This window comes from Nelumbo nucifera, chromosome 1, assembly GCF_055504915.1.
Source record: "Nelumbo nucifera cultivar China Antique chromosome 1, China Antique-T2T, whole genome shotgun sequence".
NCBI lineage: Eukaryota > Viridiplantae > Streptophyta > Magnoliopsida > Proteales > Nelumbonaceae > Nelumbo > Nelumbo nucifera.
Window position 1 is genome coordinate 169,903,999 of NC_142649.1, and position 20,540 is coordinate 169,924,538.

General features: G+C 40.7%; 1 protein-coding gene across 6 annotated transcripts in view; it reads left to right on the plus strand.

The window, feature by feature from the left end:
* Positions 1 to 812: 812 nt before the first annotated feature.
* Positions 813 to 20,540, plus strand: part of LOC104596530 (FLUCTUATING-LIGHT-ACCLIMATION protein 1, chloroplastic-like) — a 34,884-nt gene continuing 15,156 nt past the window's right edge. Inside the window, exons 1-3 of one of the 6 annotated variants that reach the window (XR_016080623.1) lie at positions 813 to 1,565; positions 1,732 to 1,833; positions 17,506 to 17,670. Coding sequence is in view for 2 of the 6 variants with exons in the window: in XM_088895199.1 (XP_088751325.1) it covers positions 1,331 to 1,565; positions 1,732 to 1,849; positions 17,509 to 17,530 (375 nt within the window). In the remaining 4 variants the exon portion in view is untranslated. Of the gene's footprint in view, positions 1,566 to 1,731; positions 1,850 to 17,505; positions 17,671 to 20,540 lie in introns of all 6 variants that reach the window. The other 5 variants (XM_088895199.1, XM_088895200.1, XR_016080622.1 and 2 more) reach the window with 5 other exon arrangements.

Genomic DNA, 20,540 nt, shown 5'->3' on the forward strand with positions numbered 1-20,540 from the left:
TCGATTATAACTAGTTCACGTTCGAATGCACCACTAATCTTCTTACAACCAGATTTCAAATCTTCAGGGTTCAAAGCTAATCCCCCCAAACTTGAATGGAGTTTTGAATATCTGAAACTGTATAAGATTTAGTTTAAGGGAAAATTCTCGATTAATATTCTATACTTTGGACCTAGTGTCACTTGGGTCCCCAAATTTTAAAATGCGACAATCACTACTCAAGCTTTCAAAATGTATCAATTTAGTAACTGTTATGAATTAATTGTTAAGTGATATTTAAAAAGACATAAATGCCTTTTGAGTATCATCCAATTTAGATGAACAATTCCAGAATTTTTTTATTCTATTCAAAAAGAGTAGAGTTACATTATTCATTTTTTCAACTTTTGGATGATTTATAAAAAAATAATAAATGACAGTTGGAAGGCATTTGTATCTTTTCAAATGCCACTAATGGCTAATTAAGTGCTGAATTGATATATTTTGAAAGTTTGAATGCATTTTAAAGTTCAGGACCAAATGGCAGGGTTCAAATCGACCTCCCACATAATTGCCCCTCACAACATCCCACAGCATATCCCCACCATATATTGGGAACATCTCCTTATGATAATATCATCATTTTTAGTATTATCATCGGGAAATATTTCCAATGCATGGCAAAAATATGTGTGGGGGCAATCTTGTGGGGGTCTGATTTGATCTCCAAATGGCACTAGTGATGAGCCCGGATCTCCTGCCCACGAGAACCCTGCCCAAGTTTATCTTAGCCATACAGAAAAACATCTCATGTTCCCAATTCACAGGGTGGTGTATTGTGGATAGACCGAAATTACATATTACTACTAATTGGGAATTTTCCTTTTAGTTTTAATAAAAAAGAAAAAGAAAATGAAAATGAAAGTTGTATAAGATTTCAGCGTAATATCAAATGGTAAAGTCGACTAATCGAATCCATGACTGACCGGTTCGCTCCTAAGCGATTTCATTCGTAAGCGATTCGAAGCCACCGTCTCTAGAATGGAATCCGTTGTTGCAGGGGTTCCCGCCACAAATGATTCTTCGATCGACCAAGAACAAAACATGTCTTATCAGAACCTCGAAATTCTGTAGAACCTCTGAATTTAGCGTCAAATTTTTATTGAACTCGAAAACAGCGCCATTGTTTCGGTGGAAAACGAGAGAAATCAAAATTTCCTCGAAGGAATGGTAGAAGTAGAAGCAATGTTAAAAGCCTCGAAGGCATTGCAGAAACCAGCGATTACTGCTGTTATAATAGGGTTATTACTTACCTTCGACTCCCATTCGGCGTTGGCAGCTTCAGGGGAGAATGACGGGCGTTCTCGTCGCATTCGTAGTCGTCGAGCTATTCGTCATTTCGTCTCAAACAGGAAGCCCTTGTTTTTCGTATTCAGTGCCGTATTACGCATCGTCCCCTTTTGGATATAGCGGCGGTGGCGGATATTTAGGCCCTGCGACTGAAGTGGCCTTGAGTGAGGGGTCGAGTTTCTTATTGGTCATGATGGGTTTTGCTGCGTTCATTCTTGTGTCGGGTTTCCTATCGGGTAGGTTGGAGAGAATCGTTCTTACAGATGTCCAGAAGACAATAGGCTTTCTAGAATTTCAGATTTATGCTTTTGGTTTATTTTTCATCACTACCATCCTCTACTTATTTGAGCCCAATGGTATTCTATTTATTTGTTTGTAATTGTGTTTATTGTTTTCTCTTAGGTTGGGTTATTGGGCATGGCAAGGTCAACTTCAAAGAGATCTCGTTAGGATTGCCCAAAATGCAAACATCCACCTCAGAGGGTTGGAGTTACATGTTGACAGGTGAATCTGCTAAAAGGTGTTTCTTTTGTTTGACCCCTCAAGTTTTGTTATGCTTTCATGACTTCTAATTTTTGATTGATACTTTATTCTTTAAAGTTGTCAACCCCATATGATTGAGACAAGGCTTAGATGATGATGATGTTGCTTTTATTCTTTAATGTTAATGTTTTTTCCCTAACTGCATTTTTTTGAGAGACAACATTTTTTCCCCTCTCCAGGAAGCAAGTTTAGAAATTGCAACCTAAGTGTGTTCAGCCCTGTTGCTATCTGAATTCCATTATTTTGTTTTTCTCATAAGCAGAAAGAAAAAAGAAAAATACAGTTTTAAGTCAAAATGCTTTAATCTTCATCTAGAACTTCAGTTAGAAAGAATGCTCTGTTTTTGACAAGATATATTGGATACAATGTAAACATACTTTGAATAAAACGGTATAAATCTTTGTTGTCATGAATCCTAAATAAAGCATAAAAGATTTGTTGCCATCTTTCTCTCTAAATAAGTCTATTTAAATATATCCTTTTTATTAACATGGTAATTCTACCTTCCTCTCACCTTAGTCATTGTTTCTATGTCATAGGGGAAAGGAAATCAACAAATTTAAGAATTCTACTTTCAGCAGATGCTTCTCCAATTCCAAGAATTGTTAAGATGTAGCCACAGATATTATTATTATTATTTTTGATTTTGATGGTACATGTACATATATATGCATGCAAGTGACTATTCTATTGATAATGCTTTTTTTTTGGGCAAATTTCTTAAACTACCCTTACCGTTTAGCTAATTGATTAATTATACCCCTAATGTTTAACAAAAAAAATGATATCGATTTTGCCCTCCGTTATTCCTCAAATTTTCAAAATAAAGCCCTAATATTTCAGGAAGATAAGAAGCAAATTGCTGTTTCATCTCCGTTTCCATCTCCTACTCTATTTCCACCTCTGTCTTTGTTTTCCTCGCCGTCGCCATCTCCACCATGCTTGGAAACGTTCGCCTTGAGTTGCCAAATCACCCACAACTGTTTGTATTTTCCTAGCCACACTCCTCAGGCAGTCATACCTCATTCGTACAATCTCAACGCTTTGGGTTGTTGGAAATGTGTCAAACTCCTCATCTAGTTCATTCGGCAAACACTGCCTTAGAGTACGTGTCTAGTGTCCATGTGGGGTGGGTAATGCGGCCTTGAGCGATAGTGCCAAAGACCTGTGAAAGAAAGACAAAGCAGTATGGTTGGGAGTATCAGCTCTGGAAAGAAACAAACACAACAAAGAACACTAGGAAGAGGACTGATTATACAGGCTTTGGTCAACTTTGGATGGATTCCACTCATCGGCCCATGGCAATTATCCCCAGTACAGATACCAATCGGAAGAAGTTAGCCTTGCTTCGTCTCAGTTGAAGAAGTATCTTTAGTGTTTGAACCTTGTTCTTGAGCAAAAATATCATAATCAAAAGATTCTTTGAGAAAGGGCAAATGTAAATAGCAAATGTCCATTGCACCATTGGTCTGACGGCCCATCATTACTTTATACTTTTCCCATTGTCTTGTTGAATGTCCTGTCCATGGGCAACAACCACTAGCCAGCAGGAAACTCTCCATTTAGCGGAGGAGGAAGTTGGTTCTCCCCAATGACGGCCTTGAAGATCGATTCAACTTTGAGTAACGACTATTGAGATGGGGAAGGAGGAGGTTGGTTCTCTATTATCTGGTTCGTCTTTGTGGGGTTATTAATTCACCATGAACGGGAAGGGAGAGAGGGGCCAGTTGGAGCCATAGATTTAGTTTTGACTCTGTCTGAAGAAAATAGAGGACAAATGTTTTGGTTGGACGAGGAAAATAGAGGACTAAAAAACACTGGCACCGGAAAAAGTTTTAATGATAAATCAATAACCTGTAACAGAAAGGGTATTATTGTCATTTTTTCAATATATAACAGTCACGTGGTGTGGCATGTGAGCAGATTGTGACGGAACCCTAACGGCATGGGAGTAAGTAGTTAATTGTCAGAAACAGTAGGGGTACTTTAAGACAATATATAAATGGTAAGGGTAGAGCTTGTCAATTAACCAAACAGTAAGGGTAGTTTAAGAAATTTGCCCTTTTTTAAACCAGAATTGTACCAGAGTCTGGAATTATGTTTTTTCGAACTAGAATTGTTTTTTACCTGGATTGCTCCCATGTCCTTTTTACATACCATTATTGGTAACAATGATCTCTCACTCTCCCTCCCTCTTGCTCTCCTTCAATGACTTGCTCTCTAGAAGAGTTTTAAGTTTTTTCTCCTAGGCATATATGTATGTTTAAGTTAAACATTTGACTTCAGTAAACTCTTAATTAAGCGAAAATCTGTCATCTGTCTACTATAGAAAATTTGGTCTTATTTTTAAGCATTGAAAAACTGAAAATCCTTCTATTGCAACCTCATATATGAGAATCTGTTCTCAATAATATTGAGGTTGTCACAACTGATATCATGTCAGTCATGGCCTCCATGCCCTTCACACTGATATCACCACCTTGCTGTTGTCCCCTCACTCTTCTTGGTAGTTATCATTTCATTTGTAATCCTTGTACATTTGGATCATTATTGGATTTTGTTAACAGATGTTATTTTATATATGTATAATACCACAGGGGTACTATTGTACTTTTCCTTTTCTTTATGTTTAGTTGTTGTCGCCCTAGTATAAATATAACATACTGCACTGCCTGTAGTATCTTTTTTGGACTCTCAGTCCTCTTGTCTCTCCTCTCCTCTCTCCCTTTCTCTCTTCTTCCTGTACAACATGGTATCAGAGCAGGACGTCCAGGTCTAAAGGGTGATCTGCTGTTCATCTGCTGTTCGGCTGCCCTGATGTTCGACTGAAGTAACCTTCTTTTACTTTGTTCTCATCTGCTGTTCGGCTGTCCTGATGTTCGACTGAAGTACCTTTTGTTTATTCTCTTCTCCTTTCTGGTCGTGTGCCTATGCTGGACCTGTTCTAGGTCTGCCGATTGGATGTGAGGTGAGCTGCCCTCTTTTTTCCTTTTTTTGTGGGGTCGTTTGATCCCTGTGAAACAGTAGGTCATAAGGACCTTGTTTATGTGCTGCAACAACAGTTTTTTGGTGGACTGAAGGTCTGGAAGTGGCTGGTACCTTCTGTAACAACTTTTTTAAGGCTGTGTTCCTCTTTTGGGTGTTGTTTTTGAATCTGAAATCATGAGTGGTGAAGATTCTGCTACATTCGGAGTTTCCTCAACGCTGAATGGAATGAGTGGGGGTGTGGACCTATCCTTTCTCATGGCTGTTGTCCCTCTTGATGGTTTAAATTATTTAGAGTGGTCAAGAGGGATCAAGCTGTACATCACTGCAAGGGGGAAGATAGGTTATATTAATGGGAGAATAAAAGAACCACATTCTGGGAGTGCTGAATATGATAGATGGAATCAGGAAAACAACATGGTTATGTCTTGGCTTTTAGTCTCTATGCAACCTCAAATAAGGAGGAATTTCATGTGGGCTGAAACGACAAATGAGATATGGGAACAAGCAAAATCAACATATTCGGAACTGTGAACTATGCAAAAATTTACCAACTACAGGCAGAATCGTCTACTTGTAAACAGGGGAGAGGTGTCTATCTGTATATTACTTTGACTTGACTTCTGTCTGGAAGGAGTTGGATCATTATCAGAGTGTGGAATGGAAGTGTGGTGAAGATGCAAAATTGTACAAAAAACTCGTCTCCCAGCAGAGAATGTTTGCTTTCTTACATGGTTTGAACCCTACATATGAGTCTATCAGGGTCCAGATCCTCGGTTCTAAGGATTTTCCATCAATCTAGGAAGTTTATGCTCTTGTACAATCTGAAGAAAGCAGAAGGAATCTGTTGAACAGTTCTGGTGGAGATGCAGTTGTGTTGGCCGTGAAAGGGAGTGTTACTACTAGTGGAGGAAATTCTTCCAGGTAAGGAGAACTTCAGAAAAAAATGGATAACAAAGATAAATTGTGGTGTACTCATTGCCAGAAGCCCCGATACACCCGAAATACATGCTGGAATCTCCATGGAAAGCCGAAATGGGCTCAAGATCTGAATAAGAAGCAAAGTTCAGATGTGAATAAAAGGTCAGGACAACAAGGTACAAAGAAACACACTATGGCCTACATGGCTACTCGAGAGAATCAACCCCCATCCATACTGTGACTCAGACACATTCATCTGGATCTGACTCAAGGGAGGATATTATGAATTCCTTCCGTGACCATTTAGAGCTCTATGGTAGAGCAATTCGTCAGATGGATGCTCCTCCCTCAACCTCATTTGCGTCTACATCAAGTAACTCGGCCACAACTTTCCATGTTGCTTCTCATACCCTTGACTCTCCATGGATCATTGATTCTGGAGCATCAAAATACATGACTGGTACGTTCTCTTACTTTCAAACCTATCACCTTCTTTCTGGAAGAGACAATGTGAGACTAGCTGATGGATCATATGCTTCCATAGTTGGTCAAGGAACCATCTCTCTTCCCCTCGGCCTTACCCTCTCTGATGTTTTATATGTTCCAAAATTTTCCATTAATTTGTTCTCTGTTAGTAGTGTTAGTAATTCCTTAAACTGCTCAGTGACCTTTTTCCTTTCTTATTGTGTGATCTGGCCTCGGGGAGGACGATTGGTAGAGGACGTATGGTTGATGGACTTTACATGCTGGAGAATAAGGCTGGTCTTCATGTTACAGAGTCTAGAGTCAGTCCTGTAAGAGTCAAGTTTATTTATGGCATTGTCGCCTTGGTCATTTATCTTTTGAGTCTTTGAAAGTGGTGTTTCCAGATCTGTTTATGTCAGTGTTCGTTTCAGATTTCTCTTGTCAAACGTGTCAATTGAGTAAACATTGTAGAACACATTTTCTTCCAAAAAATAGTAAATCTGAATTTCCTTTTCACATTGTTCATTTTGATGTGTGGGACCCTATTACTTTACCATCTGAGAGTGGTTACAAGTATTTTATCACCATCATTGATGATTATTCTAGATATACTTGGGTATATCCCATGTGAACCAGGGAGGAAGTACCAAAAATTATCCAAGATTTTCAGCAGATGGTCTTCACTCAATTTCAAATTGAAATCCAAATTTTTCAGTCAGATAATGCGAAAGAGTATTTTCATAGTGATCTCACGGAATTCTTTGCTTTGTGTGGTTCACTTCACCGTAGCTCTTGTGCCCGAACACCACAACAAAGTGGTGTTGCTGAACGAAAGAACCGCCATCTCCTTGAAGTGGGCCGGGGTTTATTACTCCATATGAATGTCCCCAAACGTTTTTTGCTTGAGGCTGTCCTTTGTTCTACCTACCTCATTAACCGTATGCCCTCTCGTTGGTTAGAGTGCAAAGCCCCACATCAACTTCTCTTCCCTAAGGCCTCCCTTCTTCCCATTCCTCCTCGCGTATTTGGTTGTCGGTGCTTTGTCCAAAATCTGTGTCCCACTCGTGGGAAATTGGATTCTCGTGCTATTCTTTGCATATTCCTGGGGTACTCCTTCACTCAGAAGGGATACCGTTGTTTTGATTCTGTTTCTCGGAAATTCTATGTTTCCAATGATGTCTCTTTCTTTGAGAATGAGCATTTTTTCCCTGTTTCTCCTCAGGGGGAGTGTATGAATGAGGAGAAACTGGTTCAACTCCCTCATCTTCCTGATCCTCTGCCTTTTCGTGTCTTCTTCCGTCGCCGCAAAGGCCAACCAACAGAATGGAGTGGCGGAAAGGAAGAATCGACATGTGGTTGAAGTTGCCAGATCCCTCCTTTTTGCATCCCATGTTCCTATAAAATTTTGGGGAGATGTTGTCCTTACTGCTATCTTTTTGATTAACCGTATGCCTTCCCAAGTTCTTGGCTTCAAAACCCCCTTTAGCCTTCTCTTTTCGAATGATGATCTCTTCTCTCTTCCTCTCCATGTTTTTGGGTGCAGTTGCTATGTGCATGTTCACAACCATCAAAGATACAAATTTGAAAGGCTTGTAATGTGTTTTTCTGGAATATGCCCCCACACAGAAGGGATATTGCTATTTGGATCCAGTTAATGGCACTCGCTTTGTATCTCGAGATGTCACATTTGCTGAGTCTATTCCTTTCTTTAGTATTCCTCCTGAGGGGGAGAAATCTGAGGAACCCTTTGCTATGTCTCCAGCAGTTCCTCTTCTTGTTCCTTTTGAGTCATCTCATGAGGTGTCCACTTCTCCCACTAGGCATACCTCCAATATTCCTGTTCCTCCCCCTCCTCCACCTCATCCTCTTGTAATTCCTCCTCATCCTATTCTTCAACGGTGGTACCAAAGGCACAAATTCAGACATGGGCAAGTTGTTTCCACTCTTACAGAAGAGCCTCTTGCTCCTCTCATCATTATTGAGGTAACAGGTCAGCCTTTTTCTGACCTATCTACTTCTTTTCCAGACCTTGATCTTCCTATTGCTCTCCGCAAGGGCAAGCGGAAGTGTACAACCCATTGTATGTTCAAGCACCTGTCTTATAACCTTCTATCTCCTACCTACTACTCTTTTCTTGCTTATGTTTCTTCCCATGTGATACCCAGGTTTATACCGGAAGCCTTATCTAAACCTGAATGGAGGGATGCTATGATGGCTGAACTGGATGCTTTGCATAAGAACCATACCTGGGATATTGTTGACTTGCCTGAAGGGAAGGAACCAGTGGGCTGTAAATGGGTATTTTCCATTAAATATCACTCTGATGGCTCTATTGAGAGGTTTAAGGCCAGGCTGGTTGCTAAAGGCTACACTCAGATGTATGGTATTGACTATCTTGAGACATTTGCTCCTGTGGCTAAGATGACCTCAGTTCGGGTTTTGTTATCTTTGGCTGCTTCTTTTGATTGGCCTCTCCACCAGTTTGATGTTAAAAATGCCTTCTTGAATGGAGATCTACATGAAGAGGTCTATATGTCTTTGCCTCCGGGGTGTATGGAAAGGAAATGCAGGGGAAGGGTGTGTAAACTGCAGAAATCCATTTATGGTCTCAAACAGTCTCCTCAGGCTTGGTTTGAGAGGTTCAGGGCTGCTCTTGTCTCATTTGGTTACACACAAACTCAAATCTGATCATACTCTATTCTTGAAAAGAAGTGGCTCTTTGGCGACTTTTTTGATAGTTTATGTTGATGATATTGTGGTCACTGGTAATGACACCCAAGAGGTCAATAAACTCAAAAGACTTCTTAACTCTGAATTTGAGATCAAGGATTTAGGAGATCTCCGATATTTTTTGGGGATTGAAGTTGCTAGATCTAAGGATGGTATCTTTATTTATCAGCACAAATATGTGCTTGACCTCCTTGCTGAGACTGGTAAACTTGGTGCTAAACCAGCCTCCACTCCTATTGATCCCAATCATAAGCTTTCTGCTATAGATGGTGAACTTTTATCTGATAAGGGAGTGTTTCAGAGACTGCTTGGGAAGTTGTTATATCTTTGCATGACTTGGCCGGACATTTCCTATGCAGTGAGTGTTATTAGTCAATTTATGCATTCTTCTAGATATACTCATTTAGCTACTGTAGAAAGAGTTCTGTGTTACTTGAAAGGTACTCCGGGAAAATGTATTCTATTTGCCAAACATGGACACATGAAGCTGGAAGCATACATTGATGCTGATTGGGCAGGATGTATTGATGATAGGAGATCCACCTCGGGTTATTGTGATTTGGTGGCAGGGAACATTGTTTCATGGAGGAGTAAGAAACAGTCTGTAGTTGCCAGATCCTTTGTTGAAGCAATATATAGGGCTATGGCACATGATGTGTCAGAATTACTATGGCTACTATCCCTTTTAGAAGAATTGGGGGTTGACTATGAGAAGCCAATGATGCTCTACTGTGACAACCAAGCAGCTATTAATATTGCTCATAATCTTGTTCAACATGATAGAACTAAGCATATTGAGGTTTATAGACATTTTATATGGGAAAGAGTTTCCTCAGGAGAAGTTTGTTTGCCATTCATCACCTCAGAAGAGCACTTGGCTGATATTTTGACCAAGGGAGTTCCGAGAGGGAAGCTGACACACTATATAAGCAAGTTGGGCATGATTGACATCTATGCTCAGCTTGAGGGGGAGTGTAAAGAGATTGGGCTGAATGGGCCCTAGGATCTTTTCTTGTAGTATGTTTTATTTATCTGTTAGCTAATGGGCCTATCTTAATGAGCCAGTTATTTCTTTTTTGCTAGTTCTTTTTATGTTACTGCCTAGCTGGCCACCCACTTAAGGGCATACTTGTAATTATGTTAAGATTGAAGTTTAGTAAAAGGATTAGAGAAGGGAGGGAAGGGATATTCGAACTCTTCTTCTTCTTCCTCCTCTTTTCTCCATCTTCTTTCTCTTGTACTACTGTTCTCTTCTTTTCTTCCTCTTTTCTCTATAATTTTTCCAAGTTTACATTAGTTTTAGAGGACTGATTTACATCTTATGACCCATTAGGAGCCCATACACCCTCATGGTTGTGGGGGAGTTTGAGTCAAAACCTGTCAATGAGTGGAGAGAGATTTTCGGGTTCGGTTCCCCTACATCTGGTTCTGGTTTAGGGGAGGGCACATCCTCTTCAGGTTCATCACACTGGAGCAAGTAGAACTGTTGTGTTGTTTCTTGCACCTATGGGTCGGGGCAAACTTGTCATCAAAGTTGTAGCAAAGCTCCTTCTCCCATTGGGCCTGCATCTCAACCTAGGTGAGCTTCTTGTAGGGCAGGGTAGGCTGAGGTGGGGGTAGATTGGGTTGAACTGGGTCTGGTTTGATAGGTGTGATTGATCAGGGGTCCACTTGGCTTACTGGTTCGTTTGATCCAGTTTAACCTCTCCTCTTGGAGCCTAGCCATACCAATTGCAGCCATGACAATGGCTGGTTGCATTGCCTTTACTTATACTCTAATGTCATCTCTTAAACCCCTCACAAAACAACCTACAAGGGCCTTCTCAGGCCACCTATAAACCCTTTGTAGTTATGCTCGAACTCCATTTGGTACTCCCGTACTGTGCCTGAGGATGAGCTCTATGGTACCATTGAAACCATAGTATGGCTTCCCCTTTCAGGTGAATGGAAGCCACAGAAACTTGGTGGTGTGTTAGGATTTCATGGTACTCAAAGAATCACTCGGCTTTAAAGAGCCAGGGTATAGGGTCTTCTTCATTATCATTTAGAAATCCAATTTAGCTACTCGATTTGGTAAGAGGTTGCCTTGTTGCAGGCTACTTTGGCTAGACTCCTTCTAATCCGACTCTCTTTTCATGGACGCCAATGATTTCTCTTGTCGCAGAACCAAGGTGAACAAAGTCTCCTTGATCTCTTTAGGATCTGAGGTCACTCTATGCATGTTGACCTCAATATCCATCCTCTCTTCAATTGATGATGCTTGAGTGTTCGGCATGGCTGGTAACCTGGGACCGATGATGCTCTAATACCATTTTGTTGGGTTACTACCCAATGCAGGAGCTTCTTCGAGGGAACCTCAACCTCCTTGGTGAAGAAAGAGGAGAGGGAAATTAGGGTAAACTTTACTTGTGTTAATGTCGACTATGTAGGGGTGATTTTGTCTTTATGCTTATGTTTAAATTGCTGATGTGTAAAGTTATGTTAGTTCTTATGTCCCTCACTTAAGTAGGGGCAAAGGTGTCATTTCCAGATTAATAGAAATATAAAAACAAATCTGGCCGAATGGGAGAGACTGATTTTCTCTCTTGTTCGAACCAGACCTTTCTCCGCTTCTATTCTCTCGCTTTTCCTCTTTCTCTTATTTCTGCTGTTATCACTCTAACAGAATTCAAGGGCAGGCCGAGTTCTAATATGGTATCAAAGCTAAACTGAGCAAATCGAAACTGCCCAGAATTCTGTTCTTTGCACACCCGGTCTAGGGTTTTTTCTTGTTTTCTTCGCCATCAGTTGGAGATAAGGGAAATGGCTGAAAAGGAGTGGTCGCCCTCTTCCCTTGGAGGTTTCTATGCCTCCAGTCGTGTAGTTAGTGGTTGGTTGCTGTGGTTTGTAGGAAGCCCTCTCCCCTAATCGATGAAGAGAAGAGGGCTGATTTGTGTGATGCAGTGGGTGTCGAGTGTGGTCTGATTTTCTGGTGATTAGGTAAGAGGTTTCTATGCAGTTTTTTGTTGTGAATCAAATGATAAGTTTGTTTCAGATTGTATGGTGGGAATTCAGGTTGTAGTGTGTTAGGGTTTATGCAAATTTTAGTGTGATTCGAAGGGGGAGTGATCCTCAAACAGTGTGGTGAGTTTTCAAGTAGTGTGGTAGGGTTGTGGTGTAGAGAGTGCAGTTTTCAGCAATAATTAGTTCTGAGAACAGTGTGGTTCAGTGTGCAATGTTGTTTAGGTGTGCAGAATTCAGCAATAGGAGACAACAATGACAGTAAAACTAGTGTGGTGGTCCCTATTGACTACCTGAATGTTCAGATGACCTCTATTAAATTGAATGGAGAAAATTATGTACTTTGGGCAAAATCTGTATAAGTCTTTCTTAAGGCAAAGAAGAAAGTAAAACACATAAGGGAGGAAAAACCCTCCACTGATTCTCATGAGTATGATGACTGGGAACAAGAAGATGCACAGATTATCACATGGTTATGGAATAGTATGGAACCCAATATTAGTATGAATTTCATGTTTCTTGATACTGCCAAGGAAGTGTGGTACCATGCTAAGAAGTTGTATTTGGGTCAAGACAACACAACTAGAGTATATCAGCTGTATCAGGAATACTTTAATTTGCAACAGGGTAATCAGAGTCTTGAGGAGTACTATGCTAGTATGAGAAACATTCGTAATGAGTTGAATGTGTATCACCCCCTCACATTTGATGTCAAAATTCAGCAACAACAGAGAGAGCAACTAGATGTGACTCGATTTTTGGTGGGGCTGAAGTCTGAATATGAACCAGTGCGGGCTTAGATACTAGGAGGATCGACTCTCCCTTCCTTAGAAGAGGTGTTTGCTCGACTTAGGAGGATTTCTATTGGATCTACTAAGAACTCTAGTGTTTCCAATAGATCAGCCTTTGCAGTATCAAGGGGCCATGGTGTTAGAAGTGGAGATCGGGGAGCTCAGTTTGGTCGTGGTAGCAATGGACCGGTATATGGCCGTAGTGGTGGTGGTGGACCTACATATAACCGTGGTGGTGGACGTACTGGAGGTCGAGATTTAGGGGGAGTCCGTGGCAGAGGACGTAGTTCAGGTTCAAAGAGATGTACACATTGTGGTATGGATGGACATACCATTAAGTATTGCTATGATTTGCATGGTCCACCTTCAACTTGGGCCAATCATGCCATGACCAATGATAGCAACTTTAGACAGGAGAGTCATTCAGCTAATCATATGCTCTCTACATCCACAGATGTTCCTAGGAAGGAGATGATGAGTGTTCCCCGTGATGAGTATGAGAGGTTTGTCCAGGCCACATCTCAACAGAACACAACCACTCTTACACACTCAGGTATGGCTTGCCTGGCATCCACACCCAATTCCTGGATTATTGACTCTGGAGCCTCCGATCACATGACTGGAACTCTAGGTGTGTTTTCTTCCCTCTCTCATTGCCTGATATCACAATTTGTTACCTTTGCTAATGGTTCTACATCCTCCATATGTGGTGTTGGTAATGTTAATATGGACCCGTTACCCTTATCCTCAGTTTTGTATGTCCCTAAATTTCCGTTTAACCTTATGTCAGTTAGTAAATTGACCAAGTCTCGTAATTGCCCTATTACTTTTTACCCTTCTTCATGTCTTCTTCAAGATCTCAAGACAGGGATGAAGATTGGTGGAGGGCATTAAGCTGGTGGATTGTATTATCTTGACGGTGGTGGAAGTACGTCAATAGCTCTCCAGTCATCTCTTTCTCCTCTCCAGTGGCACTGTCGATTTGGTCTTCCTTCATTGAAAGTTCTGAAGTCTTTGGTTCCTTCGTTGAGTCATCTTTCTGTTTTGGATTGAGTCGTGTTAGTTGGGGAAACATCATCGTGTTCCCTTTAGTCCTAGGGTTGATAAATGTATGTCAAGTCCTTTTTCTTTGGTTCACTCAGATGTTTGGGGTTCTTATAAAGTAATGTCATACAGTGGGTATAAATGCTTTGTCATTTTTGTTGATGATTATTCAAAGATGACATGACTTTATTTAATGAAAGAAAGGAGTGAATTGTTTGCCATTTTCCACAAATTTTATGCTGAAATTCGCAACCAATTTGGTGCCCACATTAAAATTTTTCATTCCGATAATGGCCGTGAATATTTCTCTACATCATTTCAAGAATATTTGAACGAACATGGAATTATCCATCGGACTTCATGTACCTACACCCTACAACAAAATGGGGTGGCTGAGAGAAAGAATCGTCATCTTTTGGAAACTTCTCGATCCCTCATGTACCACATGAATGCACCCAAACCTTTTTGGAGTGATGTGGTGCTTACTTCTTGCTTCCTGATTAACCGGATGCCCACGTCTATCCTTGATGGTCATTCTCCATTCACCACTTTGTTTTCTATCTTGTCTCCGTTTCCTCTTTCTCCTCGGGTTTTTGGGTCTGGTTGCTTCGTTCATAATCTGGGGCCGGGAAGGGGCAAGTTAGATGCACGATCCATTAAGTGCATCTTCCTTGGCTATTCCCGAACTCAGGAAGGGTATAAGTATTATCATCCTAGCTCTCGATGTTCCTTTGTGTGTGCTAATGTTACTTTCTTTGAGTCCACTCCGTTTTTCTTGGGGTCAGGTGATGTTTCTTCCTCTTCCAGTTGCAGATTCTATTCCTCTTGTTCCAGCTGTGACCAAGTCCTTGCCTCCGGTGCCACCACCTGTTGAACGACCACCTATTCGTCAAGTGTATATGCATTGCCAACATGTACCGGCTCCTCCAGCTCCATCATCGTCAACAGATCCGGTAGTTGTTCCCACACCAACCCCAACCCTAATGTCTGAACTTGATCTTCCCATTGCCTTGTGGAAAGGTAAACGCAGTTGTACCCTTCATCCTATTTCTAATTATGTGTCTCTCACTCACCTTTCTATTTCCCATCACCAGTTTATCTCCTTGTTATCTTTTGTTGTTGTTCCTAAGGATGTCCAGGAAGTCCTTGCCTCTCCAAGGTGGCATCGTGCAATGGAAGAACTCTCCGCTCTAACTCTTAATCATACATGGGACTTCACCACTCTTCCTCCTGGTAAGCAGGCTGTCGGTTGTAAGTGGGTTTCTACTGTTAAGTACTTACCTGATGGTAGTGTAGAGCGGCTGAAAGCTAGACTGGTTGCCAAAGGGTACTCCCAAACCTATGGTATTGACTACACAAAGACCTTCTCCCCGGTTGTTATGATTGGTTCAGTTCATGTTGTGATTTCTCTTGCTGCTATGTATGATTGGCCCCTCTATCAGCTTGATATCATGAATGCTTTCTTACATGGTGGTCTGCTTGAGGAGGTTTATATGGAGCAACCACCGGGGTTTGTTGCTTAGGGGGAGGATGGTAAGGTGTGCCATCTAAAGAAGGCCATTTATGGACTTAAACAGTCTCCTTGAGCATGGTTTGGTAGGTTTAGTGAATTGGTAAAGAAGTTTGGTATGAAACAGTGCCAAGTTGACCATTCAGTCTTCAGTCATGACTCTCAGGCTAGAAAGATCTTATTGGTGGTGTATGTAGATGATATTGTTATTAGTGAGAATGATAAAGTGGGAATTGATAGGTTGAAAACCTTTCTGCAGGAACACTTTCAGACAAAGGACCTTGGTAAACTAAAGTATTTCTTGGGGATAGAAATAGCAAGGTCTAAGCATGGTATTAACTTGTGTCAAAGGAAATATGTCATTGATTTGTTGGAAGAAACAAGTTTGTTAGGTGCTAAACCAGCTGAAACACCTATGGAAACAAACACTAAGCTGAGCAGTGATATGAGTGAAGAGTTTGGAGACCCTGGCAGGTACCAGTGGCTTGTAGGTAAACTGAACTACCTTACCATTACTCGGCCAAACATTTCATTTGCGGTTAGTATGGTAAGTCAGTTCATGCAAAAACCTCGAGTTCCACATTGGGATGCAGTTCTAAGGATTGTGAGGTATTTAAAGGGGGTTCCTAGTCGTGGTTTGATATATAGAAGTGGTGGAAAACTTGAAATAGAAGGATATACTGATGCTGATTGGGCTGGTTCTATATCTGATAGGAGATCTACTACAGGCTATTGTACTTTTCTTGGGGGTAATCTGGTGACATGGAAAAGTAAGAAGCAGACAGTTATGGCAAGAAGCAGTGCAAAGGCAGAATATAGAGCTATGGCACATACTACTTGTGAATTAGTGTGGCTGAGGAACCTTCTATAGGAGATGGGATACACTGTTGACACTCCAATGAAGCTCTACTATGACAATCTGGCTGCAGTCCATATTTCTTCTAATCCGGTGTTTCATGAGAGAACCAAGCACATAGAGGTCGACTGTCACTTTGTGAGAGAGAAGGTGTTGAGTGGAGTGATAGATACTGCATATGTTAACACAAGAAACCAGTGGGCAGACTTGCTTACAAAAGGGTTGAGTTGGGGAAGAGTGGACCACATATGTAACAAGCTGGGATTATATGATATGTACTCACCAGCTTTGAGGGGGAGTGTTAATGTCGACTATGTAGGGGTAATTTTGTCTTTATGCTTATGTTTAAGTTGTTGATGTGTAAAGTTATGTTAGTTCTTATGTCCCTCACTTAAGTAGGGGCAAAGGTGTCATTTCCAGATTAATAGAAATATAAAAACAAATCTGGCCGAATGGGAGAGACTGATTTTCTCTCTTGTCCGAACCAGACCTTTCTCCCCTTCTCTCTTCTCTTCTTCTTCTTCTCTCTCTTTTCCTCTTTCTCTTATTTCTGCTGTTATCACTCTAACAGATCTCAAGGGCAGGCCGAGTTCTAATAACTTGTTATTCTCAGGGTATGAAGAGCTAAATATATATGTGCTCCCTCGCGTAAACATCACTGTCACAACATAACTAAATTAGCTCTAGGTTGTAATGTCTTAGTTGGCCTACATCTGATGTGGCCTGTGAGTAAACACTTGCTGGGTCGGGCAAACTGGACATTCTGGGCCAGTTGTGGTGGGTTGGGCTCTATCACATTCATTGTCAAGTGCTACTTATAACACTTGTTTATTAGAAACTGGAGCATGGTTCTTCTTTTCCTTCTTTCATATTGGGATTTTGAATGGTGAATAGCATCTCTTTGGTATCTATTTTTACTGTGTAACTTACTCTATTTCTCTTTCTTTCTCTTTCACACACACACATACACACACTTGCAAACTTAAGGAGCTGTATGATGTTGTATCAACTGCAGAGTGCAGAATCAAGGACTTCCTAATATGACCAGAACACTCTCTTGAGTCTTGACCTATTCATTGGTGGCTTAAATATGTATTTTGTGGATTTTGAAACTTATGGGCTCTGGTCCATTGCATATTTTAATTTTTTTTTTATCTAGTCAAATGTTTTTCATCAGTTATAACTTTTTCAAATGTGTATTTTTGCAATTAAATTTGCTTGCAGAATCTAGTTTTTTGGCTTTTCATATTTTGGACTTGGATTGAGAACAAATGATTTAGATTATACCTTAGAAGTGCTGAATATGTGTTTGTATTTTTAATTTTCTTTAGCAGATGGATGTCAAGTGAAGCATAAATGATGGGGAAAATGTTTCAATCAACTTTCCATTGAAGAGGAGGAAATTTGATGAGGAGACACTTGTTAATGTCAACAATATTAGAAAGCAAAGCACAACTGGCCAGAGATCCAGTGGATTCAGCAATGAGTTCATAGTGGTAAGATCATTTCCTACATGACATTGTCCCAGATGTGTCTACATTGTTCCGAGTCTAGAAAGGCAATGTTTTGGATTGTACAAAGCTAATTTGCTAACTTGTGATGATTAATTGCATCCTTTTTCAATTATATGCTAGTTTTGATTACCATTTTTATATAATCCATACTATCTCTTTTGCATAATTGTTAATTTGCATCATAATGTAATAATTATAGATGCTATGTTTCTATGGTAAGATATTGTAACACTATAGATACAAAGCTAATTTGCGAACATGTGATGATTAATTCCATTTATATGAGTAGAAAGGTTTGGACAACCTGTTTTGATATAAAAACTGTAAAAGAAAGAAGAAAAGAAAGAGGAGAAAATGTTTCAACTAAGAAAGAGAGAGAAGAGAGATAGAAGAGAATGGGAGAAGCTCAAAATTAGGTCTGGCCGTCCCTTTCATTAGATTATATACTCATAAATAAAAGAGAGTACAAAGACAAGTATGCCCTTAGTAAGTCAGCTACTTGTGAGAACTTAAAAACACTCTTAACTTAAAACATAAACTAATGGGCCCGAGGCCCAATAACTCCCTAACTATGCTATGTAAATAAAAACATGTTATATTAGCCCAAAACTCAACACTCCCCCTCAAGTTGGGAATAAATGTCACACATTCCCAACTTGCGTAGATCATGCTCCAGCTTTTTTCTTGCAACTCCTTTTGTAAGAACATCAGCAAGCTGCAAGTCAGATGCAACATATGGCAAGCAAACTTCTCCGGATGTCACCCTCTCCCTTATAAAGTGTCTATCCACTTCTATATGCTTCGTCCTATCATGTTGAACTGGGTTGTGGGCAATGTTAATTGCTGCCTGATTGTCACAATATTGCATCATAGGTTCTTCGGCCTCAACTCCAATCTCCTTTAACAAGGAACGGATCTAGAGGAGCTCTGAAACACCATGTGCCATGGCTCTATATTCAGCTTCTACACTTGACCTTGCCACAACTGTCTATTTCTTACTCTTCCATGAAACTAAATTACCTCCAACAAGAGTACAAACTTCTGATGTAGATCTCCTGTCATCTAGGCACCCTACCCAATCAACATCTATGTAAGCCTCTAACTTCAATTGTCCATGGTCAGCAAACAATATGCCTCTACCTGGGTGTCCCTTCAAATATGAAAGTATCTTGTCAATAGCCTCCCAATGCTGAACTCGTGGGGCATGCATGCATTGATTCACCACTCACTGCATAAGAGATGTCTGGTCGTGCCATACATAAGTATAGCAACCGCCCCAATAACCTCTGATATCTTCCAACATCCTTCACTAATTCACCCTCTGAAGCATTTATCCTGTGATTCTTATCAATAGGTGTATTAGCTGCCTTTGCCCCAAGCTTTCTTGTCTCCTGTAGTAGATCTAGAACATACTTCCTCTGTGAGATGAAGATCCCATGCTTGGACCTTGCCACTTCAATGCCCAGAAAGTACTTCAGCTCCTCAAGATCCTTAATCTCAAACTCTTTGTGTAGATTCTTCTTCAGGGTATCAATCTCACTCAAATCATTTCCTGTAACTACAATGTCAACCACATACACTATCAAAACTGATACCAGTGACCCCCTCCTCTTCACAAAAAGAGAATGATCAAATTGAGTTTGAGTATAGCCAAATACAACTAATGCACTTCTAAACCTGTCAAACCAAGCTCTGGGTGATTGCTTTAAACCATATAGGGACTTCTTCAACCTGCATACCTTTCCTTTTTCCACATTATTGTAGAAGCCAGCTGGAAGGTCCGTATACACCTCCTGCAAGTCCTCATTGAGAAAGGCATTCTTCACATCAAGATGGAAGAGTGGCCAAGAGTATGTAGCTGCTAGTGATAGAAGAATCCGAGCTGAACTCATCTTTGCCATTGGTGCAAAAGTTTCCAAGTAATCTATGCCATAAGTCTGAGTATACTCTTTTGCAACTAGCCTCACCATGTACCTTTTTGTACTCCCATCAGCCTTGTACTTCACTATATAAATCCATCTGCATCCAACCGTCTCCTTGCCATCAGGTAAATCCACAATCTCTCACGTTTGATTTTTAATCAATGCTTTCATTTCCTCTTGCATAGCTGTCTTCCACTTAGGTTTGGAAAGAGCCTCTCACTAACACTCTTGGGTATAGACACAGAGTCAAGGGAGGAAAGGAGGCTTGGTAGGAAGGGGATAATCCATTATAGGAAAGATAGTGTGAGATGCAATGAGCGGTACACTTCCTCTTCCATTTTTTGAGGGCAATAGGGAGATCAAGGTCATATGCAATGGCATTAGGAGCAGGGGTAGTAGTATCAATAGGAACTAAACCATCAGGGGGAACAAGAGGCATACCTGGGTCTATGTCAATCGACCCTGGAATCTCCAACGAGTCGATAGGGAGTGACATGTGTTCCTCTACTATGGAATCAATCTCCCTGTGCTGTCGTAGATGCTGTCGTGTAAAACATTGAGAGACGGGACGCAATGGAGGTGGCAAAGTGGGTGAGATTGCTAGGTCAGACGCTAGAGTAGACAAAGGAGCTGGAATAGGAAGTGGTATAGATTTCTCACTTCCTTTTCCAAAACACTCCCCCTGAGAAGAACCCCCCGAGAAAAAAAGGTGTGGACTCAAAAAAGGTGACATCCATAGTAACATAACGACTCCTGGAGATTGGATCATAACAACCATACCCCTTCTGATTTCCTGCATACCCAAGGAAGACACACTTCTTCGGCTTAAGATCCAATTTTGAGCGGTGATACGGGTGAGCATTCGGTTTTTTTGGTTCAAAACCGAACCGAAAAAACAAAAATTTTAAAACTGATTTAACAATATGATAA